Source organism: Mastigoproctus giganteus, chromosome 9, assembly GCF_048544385.1.
Source record: "Mastigoproctus giganteus isolate SK-2022 chromosome 9, ASM4854438v1, whole genome shotgun sequence".
NCBI lineage: Eukaryota > Metazoa > Arthropoda > Arachnida > Uropygi > Thelyphonidae > Mastigoproctus > Mastigoproctus giganteus.
This window is the reverse complement of record NC_143583.1, coordinates 194,316,470-194,341,127: the sequence shown is the minus strand read 5'-3', so window position 1 is coordinate 194,341,127 and position 24,658 is coordinate 194,316,470. Positions and strand designations below refer to the sequence as shown.

Here is a 24,658-nt window from a genome sequence, read left to right as displayed (position 1 = left end):
AGGATTTAATCATGTTGGCTGTTGTCGAGGTACTGGAATCTCTGCATATCTTTCCCCTACAATCATTGCACGTTCAATGTCTGAAAGATCTCGATGTCCACCCATTATTGCTCGTAAACACTGAAAAACTGATCGCCAATCATCCGTAATTGATTACATATACCCATATATTTGTTTTGCCTGTAAATTGCGTGTGTTCTCTGGTCGATTTGCCTGTTTTCTGGACGAAAAAACCCCAGTTTCTGGGTGGAAAAACCTCGCCTGAGACCGACTAACTCAGTCACGGAGTGAAAAGAAGCCCATTAAAGTTCCTCGCGTCATCGACGGGATTCGAACCCGGGCCTTTTCCACCTGGTGTGGGGAGGACGGAGAATACCACTGTGCTACCGTGCAGACGATCGCCAACTACAATCATATCAGCTGTTTTCGACTTTGAGCCTTCACCAGCGTCACAGAACAGTCCATTCTTACACAAGAGGGTATTACTAATGCAACGCCAATTTAGTGTATATGCTTAATAAAACTAACCTTCATTTCCGCTTGGTCTGATGCAAGAACATAAAAAATTTAAAACTTACTCCCTCCATGAAGGTACATCTTTGCATGATAAATTTTCATTCGACTAAAATCCAATCGAAACGGCAAAAGAAAAAAAAAAAAAAAAAAAAAAAGTGAGCAGCTGAAACGAAGAGCTTTCAGATTCATGTCCTCATGCTGACTGTAGCTAAACACTTAGAGAGATTAACTTAAGTGGCTTCAGGAATGTCGGAAATCGCGTGGTATTGACATGATTATTAAACTCCATGAGCGAAAGAGAGACACGTTTTAAATTCCTTATTTTTGAAAATTTCGATCGGTAATCCGATCTGTAACTCGTGATTCGAAACCCTTCATTTAAAATCCGAATGTGTGACCAATACAATATCTGCTCTTTTAATTTTCGAATTATGTTTTTCATCACGACAATGAATTTAGAACTCCGTCTGTATATACTGTTTTTATGATAAGTTTATATATAAACAGCGTCACAGTTTTCTTGACAAAATATTCTATAAATGGTACTATTTGCATCCTTGATGTCCAAGTCCTGATAAATCTTATATTGTGTTGAACTGGGTGGAGGGGGGGTATAGCTTATAAGAAGACCACGGGAATTTCGTTTGGTGTCTTTGAATACAGTACTTGCTTAAGCAAGTATTCAAAGACACCAAATTTCTATGCGCAAACTGAGTGTGGTATGGAATGGAAATCGGGTCCCGGAAGCGAGATTCTTGCACGTGATGAACAACATGAGGATTTTATAACTTGTTTTTTTATTTATTGCATAGCTTGGATTATTAACTGTTTAGTATTGTCTACTTTTAAAGACTTTACATAAATAATACAACTCGGCTTGTAAAACACAATCTTCAAAGCTAAATGTGAAGCTTACAGCTGAGAAAAATTTACGTATGAATGTTTTATCGTACTATCATCATAGCTGTTTTATATATTCAACCGAGTTTGTTGCTCACATACGAAAAATAACTTATGCCTGCCCTGTATATGTAATCTAGAATCTCCGTGTTGGGATCTATTGTAGCCATGTTTAAATTCTGTATTGTAATGAATTATTTTTTATTTCTTTTCTCTATGCAAAGTAACAAACTGTTGGTGCATTGCTTGTTTATTAAACATCGTTCACTTTTGGTGTATCTTACTCACTTCATTCAATTGCACTGCCGATAATTGAAGTTGCGACCCCTAAAAGGAGTGCATGCCTTTAGCTCAAACTAAGTGGAATGTTAGATATCAGTGTGTGTGTGTGTGTGTGTGTGTGTGTATCAGCTTAGTAGTATCTACCTACGAAAACGCGATGCACATGGGTATATATTGTATCGTGTTCATTTTAGACCTCCATGAACGTGATACAAGCGGCCAACATCGCACTAGAGTGTCAATAAGATGGCGAATGTCATCTCAGTAGATATTGAACCACGGTCTTTTTTTTACTTGAGTTGTGAATGGGCAAGAGTGGTTTGGGGCTGAGAGGCAGAGGTCAGTGAATGTCTCATCATCTCCCAAATGTGTTCGATGGGCGACAGATCTGTTGAGCATACAGCCAAAAAAGCATGTCCATATCATGTAAGTACCACTGCTGGTGGCCGTAAGTGGATGGTCATTGTCCTGCTGGAAAATAGCGCTCGGGATGAAGCGCAGAAAAGGCAGACGTGCTGGTCTGTTAGAACTGTTTCAACATAAAGTTTTGCCATCAGCATACTATTAATAACGAGCAGAAGTGAATGACTGTTGTAGCTGACAGCTATCCATACCATGATTCGGAGTGCCGTATGCTGCTCCATGGTGCAGGCTGTATTTCATCTGTCCTTGCACCATGAATTGAATGAGTAACATTCGTTTACTGTCCTTCCCTTTGGGTAATCCCATCCAAAGATCCAGCGATTATTTGTGTGTGTGTGTGTGTAATGGCTCCACAAGGATTTTTTAAATTACTTCAGCTTTTCCATGGTCAACGCTATACGTGATGGATGCGCAAAATGTTTTTAATGCAAAGTACAGTTTTCATGATTTTTTTTTTTAATTGATTGAGTTCCTTTTACAATTTCGCTCGATATTTTTAGCATTAGAATGGGAATAGCCCCAAGGGCTCACATCTGGTGAGTATGGGCTTGGCACACCCAGGGTCTTTCTATCTCTCTCTCTCTCTCTCTCTCTCTCTCTCTCTCTCTCTCTCTCTCTCAGGGTAACTCGGAAATTTTTTTGGCTGGTGCAGCATAAGCCTCAGGCTTCCTTGCACCATATGGCTAATAATAATAATAATAATAGCCATCATGGCGTTTGTTACGCTCAAGATGGCTGTGGATAGCGAGACGTTCTCAAACTGAATTATACGTATCAGAATGATTCAATTCAGAATACCGTTCTATGTATATCAGAGTAGAACAGTAGCGTTGGTTACTGACATCGCTATGCAGACCTCAGCTGAAGCCCACCATTAAAACTGATTTTTATGGTCGTTGTAGTCGTAGTTTTTTTTATTTTTATTAATTTTAAATATTTTTCACTTATTTATTTTATTTTTATTTTTTATCATTTTTATTTATTATATTTTTATTATTCATATTTAATAATTTATATTTACTTTTATTTTTAATTATTAATTTTTATTAATGATTTTTATTAACTTTTATTTATTTTTTTTTTTTTATGCCAAACACGAGAGGTATTAGAACCTATAGTAATTAGTACCGTGCATGGGTTGGAGGTTGAGAAGACAAAAGAAGATTTTTGTTGACATTAGACTTGAACTTCTGTAGACTAATTTTAGGAAATACGTATGAAGGAAGGTTGTTCCAGAAAACAGCAGTTGAATGAATAAATGAGGAAGATGAAATGTTGGTTCTGTGAATTTGAAGTTGGACAGTAAACGAATGTTAGCTGGTTTGGCAAATGTTTGGACTGGTTTCGAAGGGAGAGGGGTTAGTTATAGAAACCAATTCAGAAGAACAGTGCCCATGGAAGTATCTGTAGAAAAGCATGCAGCAGAAACAGTACGTCTATGAGACAGCGAGTGGAGAGACTCTGTTAGAAATGAATCATTAATTTCTCTTCTGAATGGAATCTAAAAGCCTGAGAGAGGTTTTGGGGGCACCGCCCCAGATGAGGGAACAATATTCCATAGTAGGGCGGATTTGCGATTTGTATAGAGTGAACAGCTGTTTGGAAGAAAAGTAACGCCGAGAGCGAAAGAGAAAACCAAATTTTTTAGATGCAGAGGAAGCATTATTTGTAATGTGCTTGTGCCAAGAGAGATTAGAAGTCAGGGTAATCCCCAAATGAGATATATCATCTTGCCTAGAAATCGGAGTGTCACCAAAGATAAGCATAGGAGCAGAAGAATCCTTTTTGAGAGATATAAGACAGGACTGAGTTTTAGAAGGATTGAAGTCAATTAAGTTGTCTTTGCCCCACTGGAGAATTGTCTGGATTGGCATTTAGGGAATTGGTAGCGAATTGTGTCTCGAGATGCTCATAGAGCTGTCACTGGATCTCGAACAGAAACGGGATTCTTCACCAAAGAGAGACACAATACTATTCTTATTCCCAAGTAACTGTCTTCCTGCACTACTGCAAACACTGACGACAATGGAACGGCGTCAGAGGACGAGGAAAATGCGCAGACCTGACGGATTGTCGCAGATCTCTTTCATCTCGCTAGTCGATCTCCCATTCTGACCTTCTTCATATGCTTAGAACCTTGGCGATGTGTCCGAATACCTTTCTGTACCCATTGTTGCCAACAGCGTCCAACCGTTCGGGCATGTTGACCATCCAATTTCCGACAATATATATACTGTATAATCTTTATTGTGTACGAAAGGATGTATACAATGTACCCTTCACAGCAGGAATGCCAGGGGCTTCACATTGGCTGTATATAGTGATCTGATCTCTTTCAAAATCCGTTCGTTGTACATAATGTCGCTTTTTAAGTGTTGAAGGCATTACTGTTTTAATTAGTATTAGTATTAAACATGCATTACGCACTCTTAGACAGTCATTCGCTGTAGATCCTCGCATTATTCCCGTCAATAACGGGAGGAATTGTTATGGGGCTTTACGCAATGGCTGAGTTAGTCGGTCTCAGGCAAAGGTAGCATGGTTTTCTCCCGCAAACTCAGGTTTTTCGTCCAGCAAACAGCAAATCGACCATGGTACACACGCAGTTTACAGACATTATATACGGCGCAATATGGCCTAAGTCGCTGATGCGCCTAAAACCCTACAACAACCAACATTTTATGTGTACAGTACTATGAATTATTGTTGCTGAGAAAAGGCTAAAAGTATTATTTGAGTAGTTAGAAATTATATGAGTGGTTAGAAATGAAAGACAGTTATTTACTAGGCTGGGTTAGGTTATGTGCGTGTATGTTAAGCGTTTAAGGAACTAAAGCGATGAGGAGTCAGTGTATTTGTGTCTATAATTGATTGTATTATTCGGTCAGTTTGCTGTTTGCTGGATAGAAAACCTGAGTTTCAAGAGGGCTTAAAAAAAAAAAAAAAAAACAGTTATGAAAGACAGTATTAAAGCGGACACTTTTGTGTTATACGTTCTGTGTAGTGATAGAAATACTGTAGTAATAGTGCACAGACTTTTTGATTATCTTAAGTATTACTTTGAAATGTTGTAGTTGCCCGGTCTATAACACAATACATTAGCACCTTTCCGGAATTCATTGACAAGTATTGGGATAGACTATGTGCCCTAGCAATAAAAATGTATGAAAACTTTTAGTCACATTTCGCTGTTAGTCGACTAGTACAGTGGTTGCGACCCTGTTCTTTTTACCATGGGAAAAGCATGATTTCGAACCCGACTAATAATTTCGTCTGTATGGATGGACTTTTTCACAAAACGGCCAAATTAGTTTGTCTAGGGCACTACTAAAGGTTATTATTATTATTATTATTGTTGTTATTTTCTGGAAACTCAGAGAAACCCGTCCAGTAGTGTACTGACGTCTTATGGCTTTTGATTGCCCAAATTCTAAACAACAAACAAGTATGTTTATTAAGTATGTCTTATGTACAAAGGTTGATAATTTAATTATCGGAATACACCTACCTAATTTTAATCTTTGGCCCTCCAACGCAATGGATATGATCACCGTCCTCCCACAGGGGTGGAAAATGCTTAAGCTTTTTTCACAACGTGGTTGAGTTAATCGTTTCAGGTGACGGCGGTCGCATAGTTTCCCCCCCCCCCGGAAGCTCGGGTTTTTTGCCCAGCAAACAGTAAACCGATCGAAGAACACTCAGTTACAATCATAATATACTGAACTTATAGGCTTAGTTACTTTGGCGCTTAACAACACACATGTAACGTTATCTAACCTAACCTTTGTCGCTGAGGTCTGCCGATGCGCTTTAGTTTTCGTAATATTCTCCTTCGAAGTCCATACTCTTCGCCGTCTATGAAGCCACTTGTAGAAGCACTCCCGGAAACTATTTTTTGATAATTCTTTGGGAGAAGTTGTTGTGGTCAAAGATTTTTTTGACCTTCTTTAATGCTCGTGTGCCCTCGTAGGTAGTACGGTTGGTGGGATCGCCGTCCTCTCCACACTAGGTGGAAAAGACATGAGTTCGAGTCCTCGATAACGGGAGGAATTTTTATGGACCTTTATTCACAACTTGGCTAAGTTAGTCGGTCTCAGTCGAGGTTAGCGTGGTTTTTCGTACAGCAAACAGAAAACCGACCTTAGAACATGCACACACGCAATTTACAGACAATATATACGGAGCAATATGGCCTTAGTAGCCGATGCTCCTAAAACCATACCACAACAACAAATGCTCTTGTGCATCTTAAAAATTGCAGTTTTCTTTACTTGTCTCCGTAAATCTGTGATATTTCTCTCACAGTCTCTGAAGCACTCGTACCATGTCAAGCATTGCAATGAACAACAAAACGTTGCAACTACCAGATAACGTGTCAGAGTTTGCAACTGGATCAGCGTATTCTTCGACATACACTCGCATGACATCTACCGGCATTTCGCCAATACTTTAGTGTCTGTACGATGGTGCTGTCATTCCACGAATTAAATCAATAGCCTGTGTATAATGCACATAATGTTTTGTACATTAAATGTATTACAGGGTGCGTCAATAAAAATTACCTCATTTTAGACTTGTGTAATTCCGATACCATCTTATGTACTGTTATTTTCATTGCAAGTGAATAGAGTAAACACTTAAGAAAAGCTTTGAAGATGGTTTTGATTATTCCACAAAAAAGTGCAAATCATTGAATTTATTTTGATTCAAAATCCTTGGTTCACACTGAAGTCGGCTTAGTTACCAGTCAATCAGAAGCTCACTGACTGAAGAAAAAGTAGTCCTTATTGTGTAAGTATTGAAGGTAAAGTGTACCAGTATAAAGTGGCATCACTTAGGTATGCCCAGGACTGCATGGACTCGGGAGAACGTTAATGCTGTGCAGTGCGCTGTGCTTCAAAGTCTATGAAAGGGACACCAAAAGCGTTCACGGTAACTAGGATTGCGACCATCTTTGAGAGGCTATTGACAGTTGACCTTGCACTATTTCCCTACAAAATCCAGGTGAGACACAAGTTAGCCAGTAATTACAAGTGTACGCTTGTCGAGTTGTGCATTCAACTCCATTGTCTCCAGTTTTTGTACGAGACGTTTGGGGTTGATGTTTCGAACGTGCAATTAACTTAAATCAGTTTGATCGATGAAAACTAATTCTTATTTCGGAATCAGTCTCTATTTCACGGTATATCATTAAGAATATTCTTATCAATCACCAACATTACTTTCTGAATTTTCGGAAGCAACTCGCAGCATTGTATCAAATTTCATGTATGTCTCCTAAGCTTCTATATTTCTCATATGTGGGATTAAAAAAATTAACTGCACATATTGAGAAATACAGAAACTTATATTTTCAAGCCTTGATAATAGCTATTATCATGGCTTGAAAATATAAGTTCACATTAAGAAAAATTTGCTTTTCCGTTCATAATAGTAGAATGAATATATTGAATATAAATGAATTCTTTAAAGTCTATCACATTTTGTTTTACAGAAACAAAAATTATTTTATTCAGATATGTTTATTTCAAATAAATCTTTATAGTTTGTAAATATGGTAAGTTGATAAGAATAATTTAAGATTCATATTTTTAAGATTTTATCATCTTTTTTTCCAGTCTAAACCTTTATTATTTAAATACACGATTTGTTAATAATTTGCATATATTATTGTTTTAGGTACATTTATTGTTTTCTTTAAATTCTGTGGAGAGGATTTAATTCATACAGTTAGATATTTTTCTTGAAAGGTATAATTGCTGAGCGAAAATAATGCCTAAGCACTATTATGCTGAGAAGTTGCCTTGTAGATCTAATAACGAAAGATTAATGTATTATTATATTGACTTTGTGGAACTCTTGGAAACTTAACGAACACTTAGGTTTAAAAGTAATACTGTAATTTCAACCAATAATTCTAACGTTCCTTTCAAATCCTTAGAGCTGTATGAGGAGCTCATGCTATCATAATCCGAATTTTTTAAAATCGACCACTTTTACAAAATAAACCAGAATAGACCATTTTACAAAATAAAATCAACATTTTATAATCCGGAAATATTAAAACAATTCGGCACTAATATCAACGATTGCATTTGTCTTTAACAATCTTGGCAAAAAAAAAAAAAAAAAAATTGACATTTCTTTCTTTATAAGGTGGTTTCAGGACTGTCTTGCACTTCAAGTTTTTGCAGCCAGAATGAATTCAACTGCACAAATAATAAAATGATCTTTATTCTCACAGCAAAACAACCTTGCCTTGCAAACAGTTGCCTTGGTATTGCACTACTTTCGAGCAGATGACCTCTATTAAGGATTAAGTGACTATTTGTTTAAAAGACGAGACTGCTATGTCAGCCTATTTCAGGATTAACTGGTCCCTCATCAGATAGCAGGTGGTCTCTGGTGACAAGACGCAGACAAAACAGGCATAAACAGTTGCTCCATGTTTCGCCTATGCACGAAATCCGTTTTCAAAGTGGTAATAGAGCTAAAGCTATTTTAAAGTAGTGCAATACCAGGGGAACCGTTACGAAGGCAAGATTTTTCTGCTGTGAGAATTACAACCATTCTTTTATCCGTGTAGTTTAAATCCCGTTGCCCGTAAAAAAAATGAAAGGACAAGATAGTTATAAATGTTTACAGATATAAATAAGTTTAGTTGTTTGCTCTTAATATTTATTGAAACGTGCTCCTCTAAACTCGATCACTGGGCATACCGCTCTGAAATCCAAAACTTCTCAATCCTCAAGTGTGGCGAATTTAAAGAGTTTATTTTATTATTGGCATAAATTAAGGAATAATTTAAAGAATTATTTTTTGCGATTACAGCTAAAATCAGATGGGAAATTTATGATATATCGTATTATATGAGGTGTTATGATAGTAGCAAGAATTACAACTAGAATTTTATAAATAATATTGGCTTTTTACTTAAGGTATCAAGTAATTTAAAGCATTCGCAGACTAGTCGATCACTTGATCTCAGTGTAATCTGTTCGTCTCATGGCCTGTCTTTCTAGTCGGCCTTGGCACGTGAGTTGAAATAGTTTTTTTTTTTGGTAGTTGTTGGCGCATCGGCTTCTGTGGCCATAATGCACCTCCCAAGGTTTTTGCAGTACTTTGATCCAAGCCCGAGGCGGGATTCGAACCAGCGACCTTTGGGTTGCTAGGCAGTTACTTTACCCACCCGGCTAGCCCGGTCGGCGTTGAAATAGTCGGAAAATACCTATCCATCCCTCATCAGGATGAACCGCCTTTGAAATTAGCATTCATGGATTAATAATTAATTACAGTGGCCGTGTTGCCAACAGCTAGGAATGTCGCAGAAAAAAAAAGTTATATATCTATACATTTTTCATGAAAGAAAAACGCATTTTTAAAATTCGTTAAAAATATTTGTTCACAGGAAAAAAAAAACATAAAATATATATATTTATTTATGTATATATGTATGTGTGTGTGCGCGTAAGATTGTCATCAATCACAGAATATGGTTATTAACACATGTTTGAAAGTCTCTTGTCTGCAAACGGCCCATTGTCATTAGCTAAAAAAATACCTTGAACCAATACAAAATCAGTTATTAATAAATGTGACATGCGCATATCCAATCTCTAACTGACCCTCTGTATGCAGCGCGTGCAATGCGCCATCACCGGCTGTCGTTTTTCTAACGAGGAGACTGCGGAATAGTTAGTTACAGCCAAGCGAACTCTTTGTTGCACCCGTTTCTTGTCAACAATGGTGTTTCGAGGGTTCCCGTGGCCATGAACGAACACATCGTAGATAAGTTTTCTGCTACTTAGCGTTTAGCAGCAGAACTAATGAACAGCAGGACTGATGGGGAAAAGAGTGCGTTATCTCAATCACCGATTCCAGTTTATCTTGGAGTTTTTTTGTTTTTTTTATTATTTAATCTTTGGTTGCTCCAGCTGCTCCCTTGCGTAAGGATTAAAAAAAGTAAACGAAACAGTAAAATGTTCTACAAAGTTTCCCCTAATGAACGAACAGGTTTCTCCAAAGGAAATCTCGATCAATAGACGGATGATATATTTCCTTTACATTGTGCACATCGTTTTGGTATCCATGTAGCGCAATTAATTCCACCGGCAAATGACACCCGCCCTGTAATCGGAGTTGGATTACTGATAAGGATACGCATCTACACTTATGCAAGTCCAGATGTTTTATTAATTTCCCACAGTTCCAGACATGGCTACTAGATAATACCTACTTTCAATCTGATATCCAACATCGGTGACGTCGGCAGTTTTTCAAGCTTTTTGCTGCTCGGTTGTTCCTCCCTTTATCGAGATGGGAGAGTATTTACAACGGATTTGAATCCCTTTTGTGTTTGATTGTTAAGAATTAAAAAAAAAAAAAAAAGTAAGAAAGGAACAAAGGTGTTTTTGGAGAATATCTTAACACGTGATGCATTAATTATGCACCGAAGGTTTCGTTTTGCGCTGGATGAGTTGCTACTGAAAGCAGAGTGAAGTAATTCATTTCCTGATTCATCTTTAGGACGTAATACACGTGCACGTCAAGTCCTGGCACTTCATCCGAACCACCTGGCTAACGCAGGCCAGCTGCACAAGAAAACTGTGGTGCCTGTAAGTATGAATGCCATATTTCATACAGAAAGGTCAGATGCGCACACGAAACATAAAATATAGTATCCTACTAATTAAAGGCACTTGACTAATTGTTGAATGTAGCTATATAGTGTGGCTGTGAGAGTACAACTGGCCTTGCTGTTGCAGTTTGCCAGGTCTGTTGCAAGAACTTGAACATTTTTTTTTTAGCAGCTAATGCAGACAACATTGGTAAGGCCTGAGGGGGAACTCAGCTATGATAGGGATCCCAAAATTTATTTAAATTAAACATAAATTTTTTGTTTATACTGCAGGATGACCACACGGAGTTCACAAAATAGACAGAATACAAGGAACAGCACCGTAATCAGCAGTCACGGGCTTGAACCCGGGTCACTCAAGGCACGTGTACTTATGCATCCGCGAACTGACTACTCGGCTACGGCAACCATAACACTTATTGAGTAAATTACAATTTATTCAATAAGTATTATGTTTATTTACTGCTTGATAAATCTCAAAAATAATTGCAAATAATCTAGAGCCGCCACAGAATCTTGTCCAGCCGCGGGCTCCGAGAGTGTTTAATTAAATGGTCCCTGAACGATGGATACAACACGATAGTAGTATACGAGGAATGGTGACCTGGCTGCAAACAAATTGTATCGATGATGTGTATCTCAGCCACGAACAAACAAATGTTTGCAGTTCATCCAACAAAAGATCGGTTTGTCTTTTGTTTTGAATCAGCAGTTTGCAAAATGTTTTTATAGGAAACTATCTTCCACAGTTAAAATATTAGTTTTCATTTTAGCCTTCACTTTCTCTTAAATCTCCAGTACGATAATTTTTTGTTTTCAGTGAACAAAGGAAAAACTTCTTTCGAAAATATAAAGGTTTTATTCTGTAAGTAGTAATTCACGTGCTGCCGAGAGGATATTTGTACTTGACTTATTCCTTTAGCAAGTTCTTTAAAGCAGTAATCTTTAGTAGATTTACCTTCCAACATTGCTTAAGCGCTAAAGATCCTTGAATCAGATAAGAGGTTATCCTATTTTCTTATTAGTCTACGTACTTAGTTCCATACTGCAGTCAGGATTTTATTTCTGAAATGTTGCACTTCCACAGCAGGAGTCTTAAAAGTAATTCTGTATTCGCAGCAGCACTTTCATGAGGTGAACTAACCTTTAAAAGGGGTTAGCAAGGTTATCCCTAGTTGAGAAATACGCTTCTTCTAGCTTCTTGCCTTTGTTTTAATTCAAATTGAATAAACGGTTGTTCAAGAATCAAAAAGTGTATTAACAGTGCCATCTGTTGTCCGAGTTTAGCAAAATATCTTATTAATTTTTTTTTTGCTTGTTTGTTTTCTCTTGACTATTTCTAGCACGTCGATCTTGATAATTTTTAAAGTAGCTATGAATCATATTACCCTGGCATATAAAATAAACATACTGTAATGAATTATTTATAGCCATCAAGAATTATAGTAAATGTTATATTTTGAGGGAAGAAAAAAGTACTGAAGAATGTCGACTCTTCAGAAAGGAAAAATCATTGATTAGAAGTTAAAGGAATCTGTTTAAATCTTTGTAGTTTCCCTCTCAGTCACGCGCATTTTGTGACTTGGTTCATATTGCTCCAACCAGATGTTCTGTATTGTTAAATTCCTCTATGGATACCCATCTGGTGCAATCATCTTTACTAAGTATTTTGTTGTCAAGTTTTCCCCTGGTAGTATTTCTCTAATCGGACTGGATTATATTATATTAATACGATTAAAATATCATTATTATTGGCGTAATATATATATATATATATATATATATATATATATATATATATATATATATATATATATTATTTTTTAATTTTCAGTGATGAATGAAAACAGTGTAGAATTTTTTTTCTATTTTTTAGTACTGTTTACTATTAAATATTTCAACTCTATAAAATCATTTCAGACATCCGTGATTCTGAAACACCATAATAAATTATCTAGTCCTTCGATTAGGGTTTTCTGGCGTAAAATTAAAAGAGAAAACAAAGGAAAACGTTTTAAAATTACTTTTTTTGTGTGTGGTCATTAAGGTGTTGCTTGCTTAGCGACTGGCTGGATGCTGTGACTGACTAGCATCAATTAAATAAGATGTTGAGCCAAATAATTTTTAAAATTTTTTCTTCTGTGTTTATCTTAACGAGGGTTGATAAAGTGTACTTTTATGATGAAGCCCACTCACTATACGGGAGTGGAGGGCGTGAGTCGAAATCCTCCAAAGCAGAACTAATAATACAGAGCCGGCTTGCACCCATACTGTGGTTTTTCCGCTGGATTTCATTTGTCTTAGCTAGATTTCTTTGAAACACACACACAGACACACGCATACACTTCAAACTTTTTTTTTTATTTTGTCTTTTCCGCACCCAACCGTTGAAGAATGCTAATCACGGACAAGAAATGAGGGTCATCTTCTCCTAATGGTAAAATGGAATTTCCTGTAAGCTGTAATCGGCAATGCACCCAGATCGCCGATAAAAGTCCAAACTAGAGTAAAAGAAATTCTGAGAATTCACTACTCCGTCATTGAGATATATTGTCAGGGCCGGCTTATTACATGTGTTAACAGTGCCACTGAACTGGGTATCGTGCATACAGAGAGCGCATACTCTCTAATAAGAAATATTTGTTATACTTTATGAAGTGTATACATTTTAAAACAGTTTCGAAAAAAAATAAATTATTAAAACACTGCTATGGTTTAAGTAAAAGGGGCTGTATTTTCATCATTAGCCTAAGATTTTTTTTATATATGTATATTTTTAATTTTTGTATATCTGTTTATTTATATTTGTACTTTTAATTCTTACGAAGTTTTCTTTAAATTTTTTTTTAATGTGCATCGTGCTTCGTGATTTTTTTTAAGGTTGTATTTGCAAATTTGCTACCGGATGAAAAATTTCATATTTGACTTTTATCTACAAGTATGCATTTCTTCACGCCCTTGAAGTACGCAGACCCCTAGGCGTAGAAGAGTGATAATAACACAAACTTGAAAAAAAGAAGAAGAAGAAAAAAAAAAACGATCTGAAGAAGGAGCAGATTATGTATGCGAAATATCTAGCATTCTAATGTACAGTATTCTCCGTGATGATTTATTGCTGGAGAGTAATCATGAATAATCAGGCTTGGTAAGGCTAATAATATATATTACAAGAATGCTGATAATCGAAAGGAAACAATGGACAGCTCCTAGCACCAAGCTAGGACAACATTAAGGATAAAACCAACAGAGAAAAAAATATATTAGAATGAGTTGTTAATTTTGTCTTATATGTACAAAACGCGGCCCATGTACTAGTGGTAACACCATAGAGGCATCTTGGTTTGGCCAAAAGAAGTTCCTGTGATTATTCTCGATAAGGTGAAAGTGTCTTCCGTTGTAAGCGATCGCTACACGGGTAGGTTTCTGCAAATTTCAAAAAAAAAAAACAGAAGACAGTGGATCGTAGTGTAGTTGCTGTGGACCTCAGAGTTTCCCTTGTTAGCCGCTTTTACACTTCTTGTGGTGAGGCTTGCGCCAAGTCCGGTCATGTGCGTGTAGTGTTTTTTGTATAAATTTTGTGCTCTGTTCTGGTGTTATGTTGTGTGACCTGGCAACTTACCAAAAATCCCATCCTTGTATCAGGATCAGCAAAGAAAGAAAGTTTGTCCGGGACATTCCTGTCTTCTTTGAGGAAAGAATCCAAAGCTCATGGACTAAATTTCACCTCATCACACTCCATTAATAGGGTAAGATTTAGTATTAACAAAAATATACACTATGTACAATGAACAGCAAGTCCAAGTTGGCTTCAACAGTTCAGCAGACAATACAAGTCCAGAAGGAAAATCCACTGGAGTAGCTTTCCCAATGATCAAATTGAAGAATCTTTAGAGGCAGTAGAAATCCGAAAGTAGTCACGTGTTGACACTTGTAAAGGCTACTATTGTGGAACGTGCGGAGCATCTTCCCAGTTAAAATTTCTGGGCGCGCCACTGGTAGGTTGACAGCTCCCTCGTGCAAATATAGCCCCATTACGCATATAAACCCTGCAGATGTCTTTAAGCAGTTCTTTATTTTATTTCATGAAGAACAATTATTCGATCTTCGTTCAATTACTGGCGGAATAACTGAATTGAAGTAACTGTTTGCCTTGTAATTCATGGTTTGCACAAGTATCTATCTGTGCAGTATGTAGAATGTATTGCTGGACTGGAACATTCTTTAGATGTGAACGATTTATATAATAATAATTATTTTTTAAATTAAAAAAGCTCCACTATTTCTGACCGGTCCCCCACTACTATAAGAAGTATGGGTCGATGGCCAGTGATCAGACGTGAGACACTTAAGTGTCCCCCGACAGGTGGCGCCGATTTATGGTAATTAAGAGCTCATAGTTTCTCAGAAAATTTTACCTAGTATTTCCAATTAATTAATTATACAGTATTTTACTTTGGAAGGCAGTCAAGATATCTGATAACTATTTCACCACTGCGCAAGGTCAACAGGTCTCTGGGTTGTATCTTTATAATCTACGAGTTTTGTTGGGTCATCGGAAGATATGTAAGGTAGCTGACCACAAGACATTCTCTTGAGACGGAAATGCCTTTAGAATGATTAAAAAAAAAAAAAAGAAAAAAAAAAGAAAAAAAAAGAACGGGAATGTAGCCATACCATACTTCAGGCTGTTTATAACACAAGAGCAGCAAATATAAAGTTACAGATCGAATCGTTCTATCAATGAACTCTGGATGCATAATAAAATAACTTCTCCTCTAGCATATTAGTCATCAAAAGTCATCAGTTATAGATGCCCAAAAAACTGTTTCTGTAGAAATTCGTTTTTAAACAGAATGGACAACAGGAGGCAGGAATGTCTTGCACAAAGGGTACGTTATGTACTGGAATGATAATTATGGAATTCCACATAAATAAGTAATGTGATGGTTGAAAGGAATATGGTAAAGAATTTCGGCAAATTAATGTTACACTGCTTCGCAGTGTACTTTAATTTGGAAATATACATAGTCATTAAACTGCGAGGCTTTAAAGCTGGGTTCAATTGTAAACTAAAAGATTCCTTTTTCACATTTCTCGAAGGATGCTTACAAACGCGCGCACACTCACACATATACGAGTGCACACCTTCCAGCTACAAATACGGACGGACAGACTCACACACACGGGACAGCAAATAGAATTTCTGTAACAGGTGTACTTACCATATTGGGATCCGAAGCCAGCATCCGTTGCAGTCCTACGGCACAAACCAAAGCAACCAGGGGATTGTCAGTTAACCGTTAGCACGCGACTAAAGAACACATATCGTCGGGGTCATACACAGGCTGAGCAGCGGGGACACCGGCGCATCACGTAGTAAAGTCTTCGATCACCGTTTTTAGCCTGGCGCGATGTGCGCGTTCGCTTCCGCCGGACGTAATGGACGGGCGGACTGCTTATCACAGGTGCGACACTACTCCGGAACTCTTCGACATCCCTCGGTGTGTGTGTGTGTGTGTGCGTGCGCGCTCACGCGCGCGCGAGGTTTCCGTGAAAAGTGATGAATAACAGAAATAAAGAAGAATTACAGTAGAAAACAGTGCGGCGAATAATCACGCTGTTACGGGGTCCATCGGTCGGTCGAATGTCACGTTGCAAAGCCACAGGAATGCACACGACTACCTAGACGCAGGATTCAGAACGTACTTGCAAAAGCAAAACGTGCGAATAAACGTCCCTGGCAATGTCTGTATGTGAGTGTGCCGATCAACCGTGGCGTCCCACCCCGCTACACACCCTACAGAAAAGCGCCGTTCGCTTCTTCACCAACACGCGGAGAGTCGTCACTGTATCCTTCCGGGCGTTCGGCTGCTCGAGATGCTGATTGCTCCCCGAGTGTTTCGCCCCGGGGCGGTTCTGTGCCACGGTCTGGCCACCGACCGAGCTCGCACACCACTGCCGGGAAGCGGCATCGTTTAGTGCCGCAGGTCATTTCCTTAACGTTCACCGCAGGTTCCTTGGTGTGCACGCTGCCTAGAAATTCTTCGTTCAGCTACGGGGAAAGAAAATGGCCCGAATCACTCTCTAAACGCCTCGATCATGGGGGTGGGGAGGAGCGTTTGGCTTGGTCTTCTGCCGACAGCCGCGTTTCCGATTGCTGTGAGTGCCATTGTTTTGATGACAACACTGACGTCGTGGAAATCTCTTTGCAATTAGTATGAGATTTCCTCTGATCGATGTATGCACTCATTGACTCTTATTGGAAAGTTTGTGGGGGGGGGGGAGAGGCGGAAAGAATGCTTTCATACTAATATACTAAATTTATTTCTGCAGTCAGGGTCAGTGCATCTTGAAAAAATGGAGCTAGCAGTCCCAGTATTGGAGATCGTTGCAATGCCAGTTTGGGACAACGGGGTCTGAGACTGCACCTCTGCAACAAGCATAAGCAAAAAAACCAGAGGGGAAAACTATAAATTCTGTGCTCCACAGCCAAATTGCTAGACAGCCCCACGTGATCTTAAAAAACCATAACAAACCAGCTACCGGCCCGCCGAATCTTGCTCCCCTCCTGTAGTAGGGTACCCGACGGTATGGTCGTTTCGCGACTTACAAAAGCAGATTAATGAATATACAAATAAACGCAAAAGAGATTTCCGGCAGGCACACTGTATGCCTGTAATAAGTGTCCACCAGTTATTCAATGTTTCCAATTCTTTGTGAAATCATATTAAACATGCCATGCTTATATGGTTTCGATATCCTGAATTTTCCTCTGTGATTTAAATTCGTTGTTCTTTCCTGTGATGAAAAAAATATCCCTGGCAGCTGAGTTGCCATATCGATGCTCCTGTTGCATTTATAATATTGATCTAATAAGAACACCGATAATAAATAAAATAAAATATCATTTTATTTTATTATACTCTCGGAAGACCACATCAGTTCGAAGTAATTTACAAAGTAGGGAGAATACAAGAACATCACTATATTTAGCAGTGATATGAGTTTGAACCACGGCTACTCAACGGCCGTACTTCTGTACCCTCGCGCTTGACCCTTGGGCTGTAGTGTCCTGGGCTACGCAGCCTCACTGTAATAGTAATAGTAACTGTAATAGTAAGGTCTATTTTTTTTTTTGTTATTATTATTTTTTATTAAAATAAATCTCCGTCATAGCCGCTTTCTTTCCCTGAATGGGTTTTATTTAAATTATTTGGATTCTTTTAAATTAACTTGTCTTATTTTAAGATTAAGACGTCAATTAACTACAACGCTGTAGTTAATAATAATAAAAATAAATTTTCTGTTTATACTGAAGAACGGCCACAAAGGCTCAAGAGGAGACTACGTGATAGAGAGATTGGAAGAACGTCACCGTATTTAATAATCATGAGGACTAGAACCACGGTCAACTGAAATGCGTGTATTACTATACCCTTGCGTTTTTCATCACGCTGTTAGTCCGTTATTGTGTAGTTTCTGTTTAATTTTATCTTTCCAAATTAACGGGAAATTCTTATATAATAGTATTATTATTAGTTTTGAGAAAATGCAAAACCCTACAGTTAGATGTATTAAACTTTACTTGCCATTTTATTTTACGGACGATATATATATATATGCAACAGATCCAAGTCTTTTTGAAATAACGTGGCCAGAATGGGATTTTTAACCACCTTCTCCACCTTTAAATCGTCAGCAAACTTTGACAGCTTACTTTCATTAATATCATTTATGAAAATTATAAATAGGAGGAGACCGAACGTCGATCCCTGAAGGACTCCCCCTCCCCATTGTTATGCTGGTTAACCCTAAAGACTGGCCATTTATGAAACCCTCTGTCTCCTATCTTTTAGCCAGCTTGCGATCCAGCGTAGGATCTTACAAGTAACTTCATCTTCTTTCTCTTTATACACAAGCCTTCGATGAGGGACAGTATCAAAAGCTTTACTAAAGTTTAGATATATATTGTCAAAATTATTTAATTTTGAAATTTTCAAAACTGTTTAATTACGACATCATCCAGTAATCATAGTAACTTACCAGATTGGTTAAGCATGATATCTCCTTAACGAACCCATGCTGAGATCTCTTCAAGATACTTGTCGAGATGGTTCTGAAATGCATCTTTAACCATAGACTCCATTATCTTTCCTACCACATAAGTCAAATTCACTGGCCTATATTTACCTACATCCCTTTTAGCATCACCTTTGTGGATTGGGTAGACAACACTTTTTGAGTCCAAGGGAATCTTTCCGGAGTCTAATGATGCTCTCATTGACATTCCCAACGGTTTGTTTCACTAATATGCAGCCTTTTAATAGTAACTGATTGTCTACAACTGTCCCACAAGCCACACTTGTTTCTTTTTGCTCATTCAAACTCTTAACTGCTATGAATACGTTTGTGACTTCAAGAATAAATCCTTGAACATTTCCCATGGTGTACTTGTATCCGACTCCATACAGCAGTCACTCCAATTAATCGAGCCAAGAGATATCCTATTCCATTATAGGCATTTCTCTCTTGAAATTGAATCAATCGCCTTTTGTATTTCATTTTAACGAAGTAAATTTCTTTTAATTATGTATGAATAATGTAGAGTATGACTTCGCATCGGTATAGTGGCTTTCTCTTTAATAATACTTCTGATTGAGCAGCGAATGCGCAGAACAGCGAAATTAGTATACAGAGCGCATAAAGGATGACGAAATTTCAGGAATTCACAAGCGAATAAAGAGGCGCTTGTGTCATCTCATTCAGCAGTTCATTATAGAGGTCAACAGTTGTCTTATGCAACCTGTACTAAATATCTGCGAATTATAATAAATGAATAGTTGAACTTCAATAAGTATGCAAAATATGTGAGGGAAAAGGTGAATGGGGAACATTGAGCCGGAGACACTTGCTCCACGTTGTCACTTGTGCCTTTCGAGATGTTTACTGAAGTTCGCTTCAAGTAAAGTTGTGGATGCCACTTACTTCGTCATCAAAATGAAAGGAGAAGCTGAGTATGAGCCCCGATAAAACTTCAAAATTTTGATAAAACTTTGATTAAAAATATATTTTAATTTTATACATACAACTGTAAGCTTTGCGGAAGGAAAGTTGTAATAAGATTAATAAGTAAGAAAAAGTGAAACATTTATTTATTTAACTTCAACAATCCACACTATTTACGTAATAAAAATAGCAATTATTTTCACCGATTTTTGAATTTAAGTAAATGCGTCCAAGCACTTTCTGAGGCCCAATCATCATCATCAGCCATTTTCAATCCTCTGCAGGATGAAGGCCTCTCCAGCAACTTTCCAGTTCCTTCTGTTTTGTGCAATAGCCATCCATTTACTACCCACGATCTTGCAAATTTCATCTGTCTATCTCCGTTGTTGTCTTCCAGGTTTCTTTTAGCTCCTCTTGGTACCATTCTGTTATTTTCTTAGTCCATCTGTCATTATGTCTTCGAGCTATGTGTGCTGCCCAAGACCATTTCAGTTCTTGCGTTTTGATATGAATGTCCTTTATTTGTGTTTGCTGCTTAATCCACTTGTTTCTCTTCTTATCTAACAGTCTGATTCCTAATATAATTCGTTCTATTCTTCTCTACGTAGTTCTCAGTTTCTCTTCCATTCTTTTGGTGAGTGCCCAAGTTTCACTTACACAAGTCATGGTGAGGAGTATACATTGGTTCGTTATTTTATTTAAGACAAATTGGAATATTGCTCCTCAGTATGTGACTATTCGCAAAGTTATCAATGATGCGAATTCACAGATTTGTGAAATCATCGAGTACCTGAAAGATCTCAATCTGAATATAAATGCGAGCAAATCTGCTCAAATTACTTATTCCCTTCAGAAACAACCCAACCACATAGAAATAAAAATTGCAGATGTCCCAATCCCAAATGTTTACGCTCACAAAGACCTTGGAGTTGTTTTTGATAAAAATCTCTCCTTTAATGCCCACTATTTATATGTTGCTCAAAAAATTCAAAAAGCAAAATGGTTAATCAAACAAGAAACAGCAGCGATTCAAGACAGAAAAACAGTCATTAAGCATGTTCAAAGATGCATCTTTCCCATTCTGTCCTATGCTTCCGAAATCTGGTCTGGTGCTCCTCAAGTAACCGTCAAGAAATTCCTTGCCCTAGAATATTGGGTTCTTAGATGGCTCAATAGTAAGCTTCGTTTTCCCCATACAATATCCAGGCAACAGCTTTATAAAAACCTAAAAACAAAGCCTCTGCAACAGATGATCAACGAGTCTGGAGTCATGCTTCTTGCAAAGTTAATCACCTCTGCATGCGATTCGCCAAACTTAGCCAATATAATAGCTATCCCCAACAGGGAAAATTCAAGAAACCAGCAATTCAAATCCAACCTCTCCAGGCTCAAACAAATGGACAGAATGTTCCCCAATGCATCTCTTCACCTCATAAATCATCACAACATTGATTGCAACAGGTTAATCAACTCTGAAGCCTACAGGAGTCAGATCTCCGATAAAATGAAGAAAAATAATCCAACCCAGTAATTGCAACTTGAAAGCCAAATGTCCTTCTGCAATTTTTTTAAATTCATAACTGTTCTGCAACTTTTAAATTCATAACTAAAATTCCTAGGCATTGTTAATATCTATATAAAATCTGCTATGTACATATACTCGATTATTTTATGTCATTCCCGTTGTATTTTTACCTGTCCCTAGCCATGTGCTGTGATGGGCTTGCTGTATTTGCAATAAATGAATATTTATTTATATTTCCTGAGGCCCAATAGAGAAACTATAAAATTTGAACCTCTTAGCGAAATTCACCAACTGTTCTTCCTCTTTATGAACCACTTATAAACGAACCTTTATTATTTTTTATTTTTTTAACGTAGATTGTTTTGTTCGGTTTTTCTCTACAAATTAATAGCTTTCCTTTCACATTAAAAAAAAAAAAATTATTGTATTCCACTTCATGTTTTATAGATTTCCCTAAATGAAATACATTTAGATTATTTAATTTATTAATTGTTGGTTCCATTCTTCCAATCCACCATTGTTGCTTCGGTGGTGTTCTCTGTGATAATCCCATATTTCTTTACCAATACTGTAATTCTATTCTCCATTCACACATTCTAGAAAGCGGTCGTAAAATTGGTGGCGGGGACTTCGCGTACAATAATATACACTGAGTGATCGCTGAATTATGACCACCTACCTAATACTTTGTAGATCCACCTTTTGTCCTCAGTACAGCAGCTATCGGACGTGACATTGATTCAACAAGATGTCGGAGCGTTCGGGAGATATGGCCAACCAAGCTGTGTGTAATGCGGTCAGCAGTGCAGGTATGGAGCTGATTGGCGTATCCAGACGCCTGATATGCCTTTCCATAGTGTTCCACAAGTGCTCTATGGGATTGATATTGGCGGAGTTTGGAGGCCAGTCGATATGCTGGAAGTCAGAACTGTGTTCCTCAAACCATTCCTGCACAACAAGTGCCCGATGGCTGGGCACTGTCATCTTGAAAGACACCATCGCCATTCGGGAAAAAGTGTAACATAGCGGAGTGAACACAGTCAGCAAGCAGTTGACGATAGCGGAGACCACTGATACGTTGTTCCACATGCACCAGGGGTCCAAGTTCATGCCAGTGAAACATGTCCCTCACAATAAAACCGCCTCCACCGGCTGGCACTTTTGATACCATGCATGATGGATGAAGCGCCTCATGTTGTTGACGCCAAATCCGTACACGACCATCCACGATGTGGAGTAAATAACGTGACTCATCCGGCCAGCACACCTTCTTCCAGTCTTCTAACTTTCAACTTGCATGCTCTTTGCACCAGGCGAGTCTTTTACGCCGATGAACCTTGGTTAGGAGAAGATGCCGTAGGGGGTCTTCTGCTGGTATAGTCCATACGTGCGAGCGTGCGACGCCTGGTCATGCCAGATATTGTTCTGGGTTGGCTCATGTTGTATTGGGTAGTCAACACTTCAACAGTACTGCGCCTGTACAAGTCGTCGGACCTGGCGCTCACCTCTAACATCAACCTTTCGCTGACCTTTGCAGTTTTACCGTCGGGTCGTTGTTTGACAATTTCGACGCCAGTCCGGGTACACTTTAACTATGGCGGCTCTCGAACACCCCCTACAGTTCAGCCGTTTGGGAAATCGGGCACCCGCTCGTCGAGCACCCACAATCTGTCCTTTATCAAAGTCCGATAAATCCATCCTTTTACCCATCACGCTCGGAATTTTACTATCTACTGAACCACTGAAACCTTATCTATGCTACGTAGGTTGACTACCTCCGCACTCTCGTACCTCACGTGGTCGCATTCAGTTTTCATAGGGGTGGTCATAATTCAATGATTACTCAGTGTATTTTGCTGTATGCACCCGGACAAAAAATTAGTCACTCATGTAATTTTTCAATTAATAATACGTGCGTGTATATATATATATATATATATATATACATATATATATTTTTATTGAATCAGTGAATAATTATAGATGTATGCCTGATGCAATACCCATAACAGCAACAATGCTAGGGGTTACAGCAACAATGCTGTAACCCCTAGCATTCGATGGGTTACAGCAACAATGCTGTAACCCATCCTTTAGCATGACTCATTCATGAATTCTTCTTGGTAGGGATCTAACTATAAATTATTGACATTAATATTAGGCCATTATGAATAGACCCTATTCTGATTTGGCCGTTATAAATAAACCCTATTCTGATTAGGCCCTTGAATAGTTGATATCAGTATTAGGCCATTCTGAAAACAGTTGAGCCCGTAATTCATTCTGGTGTCGTAGATGGTCTCGTGTTTCACTTTCCATTCAAGATAGTCCCATACGTTCTCTATTGGACCTAACTATAGTCACTTGGCTGGTCACTTTAAATGCCATACCGCTTCTTCACGTTCGTCATGCCAGTTTAAAACAGTAGAGGCGCTGAGAACCAGGACAACTGTCATCCAGGAGTATCGAATGTCATACAGGAGTATCGAAATCATCAGTGTCCCTCATACGTTCAGCAAAAGGCACAACCTGATAATCCAGAATATTTGTTTAGTCAGCCTGATTCATTCTAGTTGGTATTTCAAGTAGGTGACTCACTTCACAATAGTTAAAATATTCCCAAAGTATCGCTGATCACCACCAATCTGTACGACACCTTGCATACAGTTTGGATGAAATGGCTCATTGCTTCTTCTGCGAACTCGGTGCCCGGCCTTAGAGTAAAAGCAAAATTGGATCCGTCAGAGCACATCACAGCTTTCCAATTTGTTTTTATGCCTTTTCTGTACCTTTGAATTCCTACCTTTTAACCCATATTAGCTGGGCTTTTTATGCGGAGCTGCGAACATTGATCTTTTTGGTCGTTTCCAGATACCATATTACGCAATTCTCTTCTTAATGTTCTTTCAGATATCGGTTGGTATGCTGCAAACAGTTATCTAAGGACTACATCAGCCGATTACTTGAGACGTTTTTCATTTACTATACGTTATATTTGTTTGTAGCAATCTCGATCACTTAGCACAGACTATCGACCACACCTTTGCCTCTGGTTTCTGGTTGCTTTCGACTCACACAGTTCCTTAAAAATCCTTATTATTGTTTTTTTTTTTTTTTTTTTATGAAAAAACAGAAAATTCAACTATTTCTTAAACAGGACGTCCTTTAGATCCTGCGAAATTCTATCATTAACATCTTTTCTGCGCCGCGCCCATCTTTCGTGGTGGTTGCTTCTTCATTCCCAGCTGGTATATCTGTAAATAGAGAATACAGGTTAATCTTATAGTCTAATTTCAAGTGCTGCAAACAACTTTATTTTAAATGTCTCCAAAGCATCACTGACCCACCACCATCCTGTATGATACCTT

General features: G+C 38.1%; 1 protein-coding gene across 1 annotated transcript in view; it reads right to left on the bottom strand.

Moving 5' to 3' along the window:
* Window positions 1-16,147, bottom strand: part of LOC150080996 (transcription factor AP-2-epsilon-like) — a 392,409-nt gene extending 376,262 nt beyond the window's left edge. Inside the window, exon 1 of the mRNA XM_090382049.1 lies at window positions 15,982-16,147. Coding sequence (XP_090238175.1) covers window positions 15,982-16,005 — 24 coding nt within the window. The 5' untranslated portion in view covers window positions 16,006-16,147. The remainder of the gene's footprint in view (window positions 1-15,981) is intronic.
* Between the last annotated feature and the right edge of the window lie 8,511 nt (window positions 16,148-24,658).